Source organism: Thermobia domestica, chromosome 6 (assembly GCF_964235325.1).
Source record: "Thermobia domestica chromosome 6, izTheDome1.hap1.1, whole genome shotgun sequence".
Taxonomy (NCBI): domain Eukaryota; kingdom Metazoa; phylum Arthropoda; class Insecta; order Zygentoma; family Lepismatidae; genus Thermobia; species Thermobia domestica.
This window is the reverse complement of record NC_137459.1, coordinates 241,049,679-241,066,455: the sequence shown is the minus strand read 5'-3', so window position 1 is coordinate 241,066,455 and position 16,777 is coordinate 241,049,679. Positions and strand designations below refer to the sequence as shown.

General features: G+C 37.7%; 2 protein-coding genes across 3 annotated transcripts in view; both read left to right on the top strand.

Moving 5' to 3' along the window:
- The window catches only part of LOC145688442 (uncharacterized), a 187,710-nt gene that overhangs the window by 165,795 nt on the left and 5,138 nt on the right, over positions 1–16,777 (top strand). The gene's annotated exons all lie outside the window — the stretch shown is intronic.
- On the top strand, positions 28–15,637 carry LOC145688440 (uncharacterized). Its single transcript, XM_081762674.1, has 2 exons — positions 28–15,342; positions 15,485–15,637. The coding sequence occupies exon 1, from the start codon at positions 11,340–11,342 to the stop codon at positions 15,183–15,185; it is 3,846 nt and encodes a 1,281-aa protein (XP_081618800.1). The 5' UTR covers positions 28–11,339; the 3' UTR covers positions 15,186–15,342; positions 15,485–15,637.

Here is a 16,777-nt window from a genome sequence, read left to right as displayed (position 1 = left end):
AAGTAAAAACGATTTCCGATTTAAAGTTAATATTACTCTATATATAAAGAATTTTTAGTGTCCTCATACATGTAGTATAGTGTGCATGTGTTTATGTACAGATAGTGATCAAAATAATAGAAACACCAGAAAAAAGAAAGTGCAACTTACCAGATTCATATGGCGTTCGAGCTTTCGCCCTCAGAACAGCTTTGATGCGACAGAGGTCGTAAACGGTAGCAAGTGGAATATTAACGATTCCGGGTGCAATGCGTCACTCAATCCCATTAGAGGGGAAAATTGCTGTGGATTCATATCTCCAGAATAGACCACAAATGTCCAGTTATTTTTAGGTTCGAGGATTGGACGAGCCAGGTGAGGTGTGAACTTCATCCCGATGTTTCTCAAACCATGTCTCAAGACTTCCAGCTGTGTAATTGCCTGGAAACAATATCTGAACCATATTCTGCATATGGTCTCATAGTATGGCGACATAACCACGAGTAATGATGCGACCAATAAGCGTCAGCACAACCAGAATATTGTGGCCCACAGCATCAGAAAGCCGCCGCCATCTGTCACGGTTGGATGAAGACATTGCGTATCATACGCTTTTCCCGGTGTCCGCTACACATAAACATGTCTTGGTTTGCAATAAGGTGAACGATTACTCTTCCGGCCGTATCACAAGTTTCCAATCATTGGCAGTTCATGTTGCATGTTCGCGGCGCCATTAGAATCATGCTAAAGTATTGTGATCTTTCATCAGTTATATAATATTCAATAATTAATCAATCTTTCAAATTATTAACCCCGACAAATTAAATTTGTAGATTGCAACACTTTACATGAGCAATAATTCGACATATATCACATATACAAATTCGACTAATTACCCGCGCATAATGATAAAATTAATATTCTCAAATATTTTATTTAAACTGGGAAACATCGAAATCGCATGGCAGGCACGTAAACACATAATATATATAAGTATATGGTTCTAAAATATTAACAGAGTTACTTGCTGAAGGACTTTACAGAAAATAAACAAAAATCTTTATTCATTTTCCTCAAAAATATAGTTTTAAGAGCCCCGCTTAAAGAAAGAAAAAAAGTAACTTGTCTTATGGGCAGTAAAATTTATTCAGTTTTTTTTTCTGATAGGTTGCAATACTGACATTGAAAATAAATGTGATTTGACTTTGTTTCCTGAAATATTGTTCCCTCTCAACGTCCTATGCATAAGATGGGTCCAATGAATCGCATGTTGCACTTGGAAACCTTAGAATATTATCAAATAATTTTTGCTTTTACCCTGCTGACTTCAATGGATTTTTCATAAATTATTTCTTAGTCCTGGTTCCAAAGAAGGTTACGGGACAAAAGTATATTTTGGGGACAGTTGAATTGACAGTGAAACAATTAACAGATCGCGAGAAGCAGATGGTTAATCATTGTAATCTGTTTGTAGTTACGATATTTCCCCTATTTTCATCACTTACTTAATCATTCTAGAATAATGGGGGCACAATGGCTGTGGTAGAGCGTTCACCTCCGGTGCTTGGGGTCCCTGGTTCCATCCCAGCTCGCGCCGTGTGGACTTTTTGGTGGACAAGCACGGTGCTCGTGAGTTTTCTCGGGGTTCTCCCGTTTCCTCCCACTTTCTTCATTGCGCCATTTCATTCATTCCTCATCACCACCATCTCCTTTAGCCTAACCGGCATAACCGTGGGACGTAAAACTTAAAGATTTCATTTCATTTTTTTTCATTCTAGACCCACAATACATATACTGTAAGTAATGCATGCCATTTGCGACTTAAAATTACCGTAATTTTCTGTATTGTATCTATTTTGTTATAATACAACGAAATTGTCGTATGCATACTACAATATTATCGTTCAATTTCCACCCCTGACTGAAATCTTATTACGTATTATAACAGAAGAAGAGCCAGACTTAAAGGGGATTCATAAGGATCAAGGGTCATCTTATTGAACTTAGTCTCTGGAAGGCAGTAACAGTTTTTGTGGCCAGAACTGTACATTTGGTTACCAAAAATCAATCTCTCACGTAATATAATGAAAATTTATGAAAAGTAATTTATCAGATATACAGTTAAGTTGTATGGAACTATGAATTAAGTTCATGTAAAATATTTTAATGCTATCAATAGGTGCATACGCGGTGTGTTCTAAAATAATAATAATAATACAGTCAAACCTGAATAAGTGGGATCGCCAACCTAATACCATTTGTAGAAATATCTTACTTAGTAGGGTGAAAAAAGACTATGCCTTACTTACACAGTAGAGATAATACTGAAGGACAAGATTTCCAACAATAGAAGTTTCTCAGTTATCCAGATTTGACTGTAATAATAATAAGGAAAGAGAAAAAGAATTAGAAACTAAAGATCTTAATTTTGAAGTACCTTCGCTCTTAAATTTCATTAAATCCGCACCTGTAGACGTATCTACCTATGTATACAGGGTGTTAATGAACTAGACAGGCAAACTGAAACAGGTGATTCCTCACATCAAAATAAGGAAAAGAAAGTTCATATGGACCTGTGGTCAAAAGTGCATAGTTTCAGAGCTAGGACTATCCAAAACCGTGGGAAAATGAACTTTGGAGGAGAATATCTCCAAAACTATTGGCTATTGAGCTGAGGTTGCATGTTATTGTCTTAGACTTGTAATCTGATCTATTCAAAAATGCATGATTCTGAATCGTTCAGTGGCGACGCAAGGCGTCCCCCGCAGGAAGTAGGGGTCCCGGATATTTCGTTAGGACAGATGGGTCAAATTCATGAGAGATAGGACAACGTACCACCAAGTAACAAAAAGTCGTTGAAAGACCATCAATATTTTGAACAAAATCAAAATGGCGAAGATTTTTTTAGTCTTGTGTGTGGTTGCATAATTACAGCTGGGGCTGAATTTAGTGGATAAAAGAAATTAAGGTACAATCATTACATCTGCAGGTTATGGCCCACAGTCATGATCTGTGTGTTAAAGGAGACAGACATTAATAATACGTAATAATTTTTTGAAGAATTGATCTAATAAGGATTTGCGAGAAAATGGGAAAGTCCCCCTCCCCGAAAAAAAAAAAACGAAAATAAGAACAATAGATACAATGTTCTCCATCACAAACTCACTTGCTCGTAAATCTAAAGTGCAACCTCTTGCCATATAGGTGCACACTGACTTACCATGTACCCCTTTCCCCCTCCCACGGAGCGAACAACAGATTGTTTACAACGTATGGGAGCTCATGACACACACAAGCAACAATTTTGGTTATGTATCAAAACGATGGAGAAGTCGTGTTAAGAAGGTAGATATCTCGAGAAGACTTGTATCGTATCCTTTCAGATTTGTTTGAAACAAATTAACATTCCACAGTGTTGCCTCAGGCTAAAGGAGGCGGATAAATAAAGAAATATGAAAAGAGTTGAGGGAATGAAAATATGCTAGACAATGGGAGAACCGTCAGGAAACCCGTGGACACTTCTGGAAAGACGCCTGTTCATTGCGATGACCAACATGGAAAGTTTCTTGGCCATGTGAGTCACATGTAATTAATGAGAGGAAATATGATACATGGTATTGCCAGGCAATAACAATTGTGTGTGTGTGTGGCCGTGGTTGGTTGTGACTCCTTTGTTAAAATAATGCAGCGACTTTAATCTATAATTATCCTTTTCTCTCTCTATCCCAGCTAGTCACAACCACCCATGCATAACACGCTCAGCCTAGCCTTTATCGCAGCCAGGAAGCGACAGATTTTAGACATGAGCGCCGTAAGCTAATGTAAGCAAGTGTGTAACACAAAAATAGCAATTAAATATTCTTAATTTTTTTTAAACTAATCAAGAAAAATACATGCAAATACAAATCTCACATATAAAAGTATAAAACTATAACTTTTAAGATTTACGTTCATGCACGAACGAACATTACTATTCAGCGTATAGTATGTAAATTAAAAAATTGTACCAATGGAGATGGCTGTGTTGACAATCACTACGTAGTATTCTTTTATAGTTACCATAAATTTGTTCATAGAGTCGACGATTGTCCTCAGCAATATAATTGAAGGCAACGGCACAGTCCACAGGATTGTTCATTCAGCGAGAACCTCGAAGAAGGCTAAATCTTCCAACTGTCTCTAAGCCACGTACCAATGCATTGTCCGTGTAGAAAACTGGCTGTATTAAAATGTACACAAACGAAAACAATTATTCCATCGTATTGTTCTGCCTACGAAATATCGTAACGAAAAAAATAAAGTTCAGTACATACACTCGCTTAGATACACACTTTTAAAATAGTACACCTAAACTGCACTTCTGGGTGCCGCGCTACCATGGACACGAGGGTCCGTCAAACATGGATTCAAATACATGAATTGTGAAACTTCACTAACCAAGCGCTGCCGATAAGCAAGCAAACTCAATTCAATATTCGGGGCCGCGGTGGCTCAGTGGTAGAGCGCTCACCTCTGGTGCTTGGGGTCCCGGGTTCGATCCCAGCTCACGCCAAGTGAACTTTGTGGTGGACAGACACCGCGTGCGTGGGTTTCCTCGGGGTTCTCCCGTTTCCTCCCACCTTCTTCATTCCACCATTTCATTCACTACTCATTATCACCGTCTCCTTTAGCCTAACCGGCATAAACGTGGGACGTAAAACTCAAAAATTTCATTTCATTTTTTTTCAATTCAATATTCAAGTATACACTTTTAATTCTCAAATTGATATCTTGTCTTTAAATACTCAACCCAAGCAATGGGGAGTTCACTTGACACCAAATTATAAAATAAAACTTGGAACAGCACGGACACCAAGGTCCGGCTTACATTCACACAAGCGCGCGAATGAGTTCGTTCATCCAACAGGCTTCCACCTCCAGCAAGACGTGGGCGAACGGTAAGTGTCCTGAAAGTTCGGATTTAAGGGGCAGACACAAATAATGCAAGCATCATGCGAACAGCCTTCCTGTTCCTTAACCATATATGGTCACAGGATTGAAGCTAAACACACTAACACATACATAGGCATACCAAACTTATGAGAGAGGGCTTCGAGATATATGAGGCTTGGTCAATTAAATTCAAAGTTAACACTGTCTTTCTCATTTTGATTTAAATGCGATAAATGGGCTTGGGAGGCGGTGACATGTCATTGATGGATCAGAAGCACACGGACATGTCTGGAACAATCTACACTGAAGGTAATCCCCCTCCCTTAACTTCCTGCTTCTCTCTTTGTTGTATGAACATAAGAGATTATCTCAGGAATAGCGAAAACAAAATTGAGTGTTAATTGAAAACTTTTTAAATACATCTTTTCGGGCTATCTGCCAGATGAAGATATTGACATCCGACGTTTCGAGTGCAGACATCGCATTCATCTTCATGGATTGTAATGTTACAGATAACATAGGATTGTATCTTAATTTCCTTTTATCCACTCCTTTCAGCCCGAACGGTAGTTATGCAATCACGCACAAAAAAAAAAAAAAAAAAAAAAATCTTCGCCATTTTGATTTTGTTCATAATATTGATGGCTTTTCTACGAATTTTTGTTACTTGGTGGCACGTTGTCCTCTCTCTCATGAATCGGACCCATCTGTCCTAACGGAATATCCTGAACCCCCATTTCCTGTGGGGAACTCCCTTGCGCCGCCACTGAACGATTCAGAACCATGCATTTTTGGATAGAGCAGATTAGAAGTCTAAAACGATAACATGCCGCCTCATCTCAATAATTTTGGAGATATTCTCCGTCAAAATTAATTTTCCCACGGTTTTGGACAGTCCTAGCTAGTGTTGTAAATAATAATAATAATAATAAAAAAAAGTTCGTATTTTTTCAGAAATGTAAGTTTTTTTTTAGAAAAAAACATTGCCTCTCGTTTTTATCTAAATTTCGTTTTTTTTAATAGTCATTTGTAATGCATCTTACGTCTATTTAAGTATGAAATATTTTTATGTAGGTACAATCACCGTAAAATGCAACATAAATTAAACGCTAGATACTGATATGCTACAAATATTTTACAATTTACAAGAATACCATACCTATTAACAATTCGGGTTTCAGCAGTTTTCATCAATATCAACTAAGAAATAAAAGGAGAAATGATATTTTGTTTTTACGTGAAAGCAGGCTTTTAATAAGTACGAAAATAACGTCACGAACAGTATAAAATTCAAATAACTTGTCTAAAGGTAAAAACTAATACTAATTTGCCTAATAGGACCAAATTTTTCTAAATGTCATATATAAATAATTTGTCGACTAGATATATATGATATGCAGAGCCGGCTCTACCATATATGCTACACGTGCATTTGCGTGGAGCGGCAAATTTGGATGGTCCGGCAAAATCTGTCATAAGTATATTATTTAAATTAAATATTTCTTGTTGGAAACAGACTTCATGATGATGGTAGTTACATTTACTAAGCTGACCTTCTATTTGAATACTACATTCACAAATTATTTTTAGGTTGCATTAGTTTAAGGCCACATGGACAATGCTAAAGCAAATGGTCGAATAAATCCGAGTACAAATTGCTTGATTGTTGCCAAATGCAAGATTTCAATTCTCGAATAGTAGTGAATATCTGTTCCATTTAGTAAGTTATCACAGTTTTGATATGGCAACTAGTCTCGTTTTTGTCAGAAACAAGTTCCTTATCATTGAAGATAGAAACAAGTTTTTTTAAAAAAATGTTAACAGATATAGAAGAGAAATCAAGAAATAAAGATAAAAGAGCTAGTTGCACTGGAATTGCAAACTGATACATTGAGATTGAAGCTCGATAGTGAATTCTATAAAAAGGATTACCATCTTTCCTCTGCATGTGTGTTTGCTTTATCTTTCACTAACATACTAGATTAATATTAAAAAAAAGAAAAACACAACGGGATTGCATTTTTAGTAAGTATTTAAGCCTTTCTGAGTGCAAATGCACTTACCCTCACCTTTGTTGTTCATGCTGGAGTAGCATACTTAAAATCATGACTTTTAAGATTTATTCTTTCTGGAGAAAGGGGGAGGCGGCAAATTATGCCATTTCATGGGGCGACAAATTGACTTGGACTGGCCCTGATGATATGTTTATAAAAGACATGAATATAGGATGACACAATTTGAAGTAATGCAGGGTGTTTCAAAATTAATATTAGGGTTTGAAACTTTGTAGTATCTATTACAATTAACTTACAGTTATAAATATTATATCAAATGAAAGAGCAACTCAAACAGTTTTGTACGCACGCATGTACATACATTGTTTCTTCTATCTGCCGTTAAAAAGAGCAAGCAGCAAAGATGGAGACTAGAGAGCAGAAAGTTTTTTTGTGTTTTAATAAAGACTGAATCTGTAGAGTGCAACGGTCTGTGTGAAGAATATTAAGGAGACCCTTGCAACGACGTCCTTATCGTTTGCAGTTGCTAAAGCCTACAGACTACGGTTTACGTGCCAATTTCGCAAGTGAAATATTGCTGCATAACAATGAAGATTTTCTGGATCGTGTCGTCTTCAGTGATAAATCGACATTTCACCTAAGAGCTAATGTGAACACTCATAATGTTTGTATCTGGCCGTCAGCAAATCCTCAGGAGATGGTACACTTGAAAGGAGACTCCCCTAAATTGAATGTGTTTTTGTGCCATATGGTGGAAAGTTTATGGACCTTTCTCGCCTATCGACTAGATGTGTGCCGTGTGACGAATGAATCTCACATTGAACACTTGTAGCAAAGACTTTTGAGGTACTCTTTTACTTGATGCATTGCTTATAATTGTACGTAAAATGTAATAAGTACTACGAAGACTTAAAACCCCAAATTCATTTTGAAACACCCTGCATTTCTCACCAACAGTGTTGGAACTGAGATGTAAACAGGAGAGAAAATTTTCCTTATAAAGTTATTGTTTACAACAGTAGTAATCGCCCCACTTGGCCTCACTCTTAATAATCTAATTTTGGGTCTCCATGGACCATAATGAATGAATTAGGGATGCTTTGGCCGGGATTACGTCACCTATTGAAATTTTGCTTATGCTTATTCAGGGCCATGAACGCTGGTACGAATGAATCAGAGGTACCTTGGTCCTGCTATGACGTCATTGAATTGGGAGTATTGGATCAGAGGTCATGATGATTCTTTAAAATTACTAAAAATATGGTCTTGATGATTCATTACGTTATGAAATAGTACAGGTTTACGAATGTTTTCGTTCCCTTTTATGGCATAAAATTTGGAGATTGTTATGCATGGACTAACACGGATGCAAATGAAATCTTTTAGTTTTACGTCCCACGCTTATGCCATTTAGGCTAAAGGAGATGGTGACGATAAGAAAGGAATGAAAGTGTGGGAGAAAATTGGAGCATAATGTTGCCCACCACAAAACTATTTTCGAGGTGTTTAAATCAGGGACCACATACAGCAGAGGTGAACGCTCTACCACTGAGCCACCGCACCTCTACTGGTATGAATGAATTAGAGGTAGTTGGTTCGATCTAATATGTTCGTTTGACGTCACTGAACAGGGATTTTTAGCTTGGAACTTATGATGGCTTGTTTCGTTTCCTTTTATGAGTATAAAATTTCCAAAACAAGGTTTGATTTCTTTTCTTGATGACCTATTACATTATGAATTAGTAGACCTCAGTAATAGTATAAATTAGTATTAGTATTAATATGAAACTCGAAAACTTTGGAGTTCCTTTGTGGCTAACCGGTTAGCGTATGCGTCTTTAACGTGGGAGACCAGGGTTCGATTCCCGGCAGGAGCTCATGCGGTTCGGATTGTTATCCCTTTGATGAGATGGACTAACACTGGTGCAAATGAAATCTTTAGTTTACGTCCCACGATTAGGCTAAAGGTGACGATGAGAAAGGAATGAAAGTGTGGGAGGAAAACTGGAGCATAATGTTGCTTACCACAAAATTACTTTGAACCAGGGACCCCATACAGCAGAGGTGAACGCTCTACCACTGAGCCACCACCTTCCTTACTGGTGCGAATGAAGTAGAGGTATTTGGTTTGAGCTAATGTGTTTGTTTGACGTCGGGCAGACCCTATTTCACTTTTGGGACCCCCACACATGGACCATAGCGAATGAATTAGAGATGTTTTGCCCCGGGATTGCATTACCTATTGAAAGTTTTGCTTATGTTTACTCAGGGGGCAGGGATCACTCAGGACACATAAGATCACATTGATTTACATCAGGAGTTGGGGAGGAAGGGAGGGGAGTATCGCACCTCGTACTCTTTGATGAGTATAAAATATTAAAATTTGGACGTTTTTAACTTATCCTATTATCTTTCACGAGACATTTTTCGTTATATAATAGAGTACAATGGTTTACTTTTTGGGAGTTGTTGTTCCCTTTGGAGCCTTATTACGTTATATGGAGACGTATTTAAATTATTTCCTTAAATTTGATAAGTACTTTGTGATCCATTTTGTTCCGCTTCAGGGGTGAACCTTGCAATCGTCCCGAGTTCGATTCTTGGAAATGTTGAATTTAATGTCCCCTTGAAACGATGATGAGAAATGAGAAAACATCATAAACTTACTTGCTTGCGGATTGAAGCAGAGACCTCACACATCAGAAAAAAAACGCTGAGCCACCGTACTCCATTCAGTGCGAGCAGTTTTGCGTATGAAAAGAACATGAACAGATTATGTTACATTACTACACATTTCTGCTTGTTGTTACGCATAGAAGCTTGTTATTGTGAAATTGCAGAATCTGCTTTTACTACATCAGCATTTTTTCTCAGCTGACGGACTTTTAAAGCTCAACTTTACATTTATGTCAAAGACAGTTTCGTAACATATCGATGAGTGTTACATTTTTTCAATCAAGTTTAAGGAAAATGAATCACATTTTAGATGTGTTAATTTGAATGTCGTAAGAAACTAACGAGTCAACGGTATGATGTCATTATCAAAATTGCGATACTAGATGTCGTAACGATTGATGTGTAAGGAGAAAAAACGTGAATAATGTCACAACCAATCAGATTGCTTCTTACATCACGTTTCGGCTCATGATGAAAGCTGTGTTTTCATTGGTTCTCCGTGATGTCATTGATTCATTTTCCTCGTTTCTGATTGGCTGATAGTGATGTCACTTTATAGTTGAACACGTTTTAGACCTAAATAAATTTCTTAATTTCATTTTCAAATCCTACTTCCACGAAGATCTTGAATGAACGTAGGTGTACCTCTAGTGACAGCGTGACTTTACTCCGTTCCTTGAATTTGAGGTAAGTATCGACTGCGTTTTCTTAACATCAATGGAGTGTTGTTTTGCATGAGGATAACATTGTTATCATTGTTTTATTTTAACACGAAATATTTAGCAAATGGAAGAATAACTTGACCGGGGATCGAATTAGGAATCCCACACATTAGAAGTAAGCACAAGAAATTTGTTGATTTTGGTTTAGCGTCCCTTCAGTAGTGGGGTGCTAGGAATACAGCTTAATGTTGAATCTGAGCGCATACTGGGTGTTGAACCCGGGCCACATCCCACACATTAGAAGTAAGCACGAGAAATTTGTTGATTTTGGTTTTAGCGTCCCTTCAGTAGTGGGGGGCTAGGAATACAGCTTAATGTTGAATCTGATCGCATACTGGGTGTTGAACCCGGGCCACATCCCACACATTAGAAGTAACCACGAGAAATTTGTTGATTTTGGTTTTAGCGTCCCTTCAGTAGTGGGGGGCTAGGAATACAGCTTAATGTTGAATCTGATCGCATTGGGTGTTGAACTCGGGCCAGAGGTGCGTAACGCTAACCACTTAGCTCAGTTTCTGATAGTAAACAAAGAAACTACGCACGAATTTGTTCCCTACAACGTGAGACGTGGACCTACAGTTTAATGTGGGATCTGATCTCCCGCCGAGAAACGAATTCGAGTCTTTCTTGCCTTAGCTCGAGAAAAGCAAGCGCATGAGATTTTGTTTTCGTTTCATGTTCGTCATACGTTTTAAAGTTCAGTGTCAGAGGAAAAAATGCTTACTACAATGATTCTTTCAGCACAGTTAGAAAAACAATTTCATTCATTCTTTTTATCACTACAGAAACTTAGGTCATTTACATGTTGATGTTGGTCCGGGTTTGACGACAATAAAACGTTTCAGTAGTAGAACTATTTGAGATATGATCATTCTTTTAGGATTGATCGTGTAGTCATTTTGATAACGTAGTGATCTCTGAATTCAATTTTAATTCGTGCTTTTTTCTCGTTTTAGATATTTGTTTTTCTTTGCCTATTCCTTTTTGCTTACCTTACCTTTTTCCCTATTTGAATATGGCTACTTCTGGCTTTACTGTCTTGCGAGAAATCAATAGACATTATCAGCGTTTTAATCTTGAAGGACGAATGCTGGAAATTCAAATTAATGCTCCGACCAGTGGCACCGATATTGTGGAGTGGGTTCAGGCCTCCTTTCAACAGATGTTGGATTATTTATTGGAAAACGTCGATGAATCATCGATGGTTGGATTGTCGATTTTATCCCACGATGAGAAGAACAAGCCATTTTATTTATCTTTCCAGCATGCAAGTAATTTGACACTGGAGACTTTATGGGCATCCTTTGATCGCATCCTTCAAAGTAACGATAGTTTTCTCATGAACGAACCGTTCATTGTCCATTTTCATCATGTGGATGTGCCCCGTGGATTTGGGAGAATGCGTCGAGGTCTTTTATCAAACGACGAATTATTAAAGTGCAAGAAAGGCATTTTACGTGTAAAAAACACCGACAAGAAATGTTTAGCGTATGCGATTGTGATTGCTATTGGCCTAAAGAAATATAAGGATACAAATAAGAAACTGTACAGACAATATCACAACCAGAGAAAGTGTGTTGTTCTCCCTGACGTACATGAACTTTTGTCCAGATCATCAGTGAATTTAGAGCATGGGGGATCCGTGGAAGAATTACGACAATTGCAACGCTACTTAACCGATTATAAACTTACCGTATACACCAGCTTTTCCGGAGAAGATATTCTGTATGAAGGACCGGGTGGCGAAGACAAGATTCCAATCAATTTAATGTGCATCAATTCACATTATGACATCATCACGTCATTAACAGCCGTTTTTTCAACTGTGTATTATTGTGTTGCATGCCACAAAAAATATGATCATCGTAATGCACACGTCAAGAACTGTTCGGCCATGTGTGAGAAATGTTTGCAGAAACCGCCATGCAGTAAGACCAATACGGAGAAGCAGTGCCTAGAATGCAATCGTGAATTTTATGGTGAAACATGCTATACAAATCATCTGACTGTACCATATCATAAAGGCCAGCCAATATGCAAGATGGTGAAACAGTGTGCCAAATGTCTACGCATTTATTCGTTTGTCCATACAGGGGAAAGAAAACATGATTGTACTGATTATTTTTGTAATGTGTGCCATAAACACGTTACGTCTACCCACCAATGCTACATGAAGCCTGATACGACTCAATTAAAACCTGGAGTTCCATCAGTGTTACATGCCAAGAAAGCTATGATTGTCTTCTATGATATCGAAGCCACACAGGATACTTTCTTCGATGAAGACACGTTCATTCATAAGCCCAATTTACTGGTGGCCCAACAAGTATGTTACAACTGTGTTCAAGATGAGGATATACATCATCCGTGTGAAGTTTGTGGACAGCGAGAACATATTTTTCAAGATGATCCGATCAATGCCTTTCTTGCGTATTTACGTCAACCACGACCCAACATCAAACTTATTGTATCTTTGGCACATAACTGTAAGGGATATGATGGTCATTTTATTCTTAAATCTTTAGTGGAAGAACATGAATTGAAACCTACTTTGATCTTGAACGGAGCAAAAATTTTAAGCATGAAAGTGAATCACTTATCGTTTATTGACTCCTTAAATTTCATGCCAATGGCTTTAAGTAAATTATCCAAGGCATTTCATTTACCCGCGACCAAAGGATATTTTCCACACTTTTTTAATACTGCTGCAAATCAAACGTATGTGGGAAAATTACCGGACATCCATTATTATGGTGCAGATGAAATGAAAGTGGATGAACGAGAAAAATTCATGACATGGTACAACGAACACCAGAACGATACGTTTATTTTCCAAGAAGAATTGGTAAACTATTGTGTCCAGGACGTCAACGTACTTCGAATGGCTTGTATATCTTTCATGACCACTTTTGAACAAGAAACTCACGTCAATCCTTTCCTGGAGACTATCACTTTGGCGAGTGCGTGCAATTTAGTATTTCGACGAAATTTCTTAAAACCCAATACTATTAGCATTCTCCCTGCACGAGGATACCGTCACAGAAACAATCAGTCACGGATTGCTTTGCAGTGGCTTGCCTACATGGAGGAAAAAGAGGGTCATTCAATTCAACATGCTGCGAGAGGAAAAGAAGTTTATGTTGCTGGTTTTCATCTGGACGGCTACTACAAAAATCCCGACACTAAAGAGGAACACGTGTATGAATTTGAAGGGTGCAGATTCCACGGATGTCCTCTATGTGTCCCTACAGGCCGTGATCAACCCATTTATGAGAACTCCGAAGAAACAATGAACTATCGCTACGAGAGAACACAGCGTAAAATGAAATTATTACGATCCATGGGATATAAAGTACATGAAATGTGGGAATGTGAATTTCGTCAAGTGTTAAAATCCAATCCAGCATTGGCCTCTTCTTTAAGCACACATCCTTATACTAATAAGACACCATTAAATCCAAGAGACAGCTTCTATGGTGGCCGTGTTAATGCCATTAAATTGTATCACGTCGCAAATGAAAATGAAGGCGAAGAAATAAAATTCTTGGATATCGTCTCCCTGTATCCTTATGTCAATAAATGTGGACGGTATCCAATAGGGCATCCACGAATATATCTACAGGGAGATCCAGAAATGCCCGACATTCAAACTGTCAACGGATTGGTCAAGTTGAAGATTTTGCCTAGCAGAAATGTGTTTCATCCAGTGCTGCCATTTCGCTCAAATAAGAAGTTGTTGTTTCCACTTTGTGCTGCCTGTGCCACAGCATTAAATCAAGATTCTGAATGTACACATTCGGACAGTGAACGAAGTCTAACAGGAACATGGGTGTCCTATGAAATTCAAAAAGCCATTGAACTTGGGTATCAAGTCATTGAAATTTACGAAATTTGGGATTACGACATCACCGTATATGATCCAGAAACCAAGACTGGCGGATTATTCAGCGAATACATTAATACATTTTTGAAATCTAAGCTGGAAGCTTCTGGTTGGCCTGCCAATTGCGTCACCGAAGAAGAAAAGCAGCAGTATATCCAAGTGGTACAACAACGGGAAGGCATAACTTTAGATGCAGCAAATATAATGACAAATTCAGCACGTCGTAGTCTTGCAAAGCTCTGTTTGAATGCCTTCTGGGGACGACTCGCTATAAGAGACAATTTCAGCCAAACGACCATCATTAACGACCCCAAAGAACTGTATCAAAAATTAACTGCTCCAGACATAAAAGTCAACCAAATTTTACCTGTTAACGATTCGTTGTTATACCTTTATTGGCAGTATGAAGATGATGTTCCAGTACAAAATCACAATGCTAATGTTGTCCTTGGAGCATTTACAACGTGTCAAGCTCGTCTGGAACTCTACAAATATTTAGAACTGCTGCAAGAAAGAGTATTATATTTCGATACAGATTCCGTGATATTCACGCAGCGACCATCACAGCCCACAATAGAACCAGAAGTATTTCTTGGTTCAATGTCAAATGAACTTGAATCAATTGGACCAAAAGCATACATTAAAAAATTCGTGTCTGGTGGCCCAAAACAGTACGCCTTGGAAATCTACAACCCCGACACGAAATCAACCAGTTATGTATGCAAAATTCGTGGATTCACACTCAATTATACTGCAAGTCAAAAGTTAAATTTCAATAGTCTGGAGCAAATGATCATAAATCAATCGAGTGAAAAAATCTCCATTAGCACGCCGCACAAAATTTACAGAACCCACGATCATCATCTTGTCACAAAACCTGAAGAAAAGAAGTACAGTTTCAACTATAAAAAACGCCGATTAATACCAGACACATACGAGACATTGCCCTATGGGTATAAAAAAGCCAGAACAGAATAACAGCCATATTTTCCCCTAATCCCACCAACATCACCTCCCAAAGACGGGCAAAGAATCAACGCAACACGGGACATGCTTCAACAAGGCCACAGCGAAGACAAAAACTCAGATGACATCACCTTGCAGAAACCCGTGAAGAAAAAAAAAAGGAATTCAGGTACGTCACATTTGCGTTTCTTTTCTCACCTCACTCTCTCTTGATCAGTTAGTTCGATGTTAATAATCTGTTTTTCTTCTTTCACAGGAAACAAAATAAATATTACCATGTATATTCATATGTTTTTATTTTCTCTTTACAGAATTTGTACCCGTCACGGACACGTCTTCCTTTGAAGAAAAAAGAAATTCTGTATTCTATTTCACATGCTAAAAATAAATGTACAAAAACATGATTCTGTGTTTTTATTTCACATCCTAAAATCAAATTCTTTTTCCTGTACTGCGATTTCAATTTCTTTTTTCTGAATCAGTTTACCGATAAAATAAATCAATGTTTTACGAAAAAAAAATCAAACTAAATTTTTGTTTCAGAAAATTTTTAGTGTACGAAAAAAAAAACTGATTCAGAAAATTTTTGTGTACGAAAAAAAAAATGTTTTCAGAAAAAAATTTTGTGTACGAAAACAAAATTCTGTTTCAGAAATTTTTTTGTGTGTACAAAACAAAAACTGTTTCAGAAAAATTTTTATGTACAAACAAAATTCTGTTTCAGAAAAAAATTTTTATGTACAAACAAAATTCTGTTTCAGAAAATTTTTTGTGTGCAAAACAAAAATCAGTTTTCGTCACGAAACTGCTCCGACTAAATGAATCGATTCATTCTGATAGTGTTGGCAACACTGGAAAAATTTCGGTAAGTATCGCTCAGACCCTGAGTTACAGCGAACACAACTAGATTCGAACCAGCAACCTTACATGTCTGATTCATCTCTAAATACAGCCAACTAAACAATAAGATTATGTGTATACGTCAATGCTTTGCACTGAGTCAACAAGGTTTTCTTCAAGGTCAAAGTTGCACACGAAGTAAAAAAGATGACAACGCAGATCTTCTATCTTTCTATATGAAACATAAACCTAGTATAAACTGCTCGCACTGAAATGTGTAATGTAACATAATCTGCTCGTCTTCTTTTCATACGCGAAACTGTTCGCACTGAATGGAGTACGGCGGCTCAGCGCTTCAATCCACAACGAAGTAAGTTCATGTTTCCTCCTATCATTTTTTCATCATCGTTTCAAGGGGACGTTAAACTCAACATTTCTTAAAACTAACACAAAAAATCGAACTCGGGACCATGACATAGTAATCAACAAACTCAACTTCTCAATCGAGTATGGTGACTCAGCTCTTATTTCTGATGTGTGAGATCTCTGCTTCAATCCGCAAGCAAGTAAGTTTATGATGTTTTCTCATTTCTCATCATCGTTTCAAGTGGGACGTTAATTTTTTCTAACACTAGCACCAATAATCAAACTCGGGACCACTGCATAGTAATCAACACACGTGTACGATGGCTCAGCGCTTGTCTCTCTACTGTATGAGGTCACTGCTTCAATCCTCAGTCAAGTAAGTTCATGTTTCGTCCTAT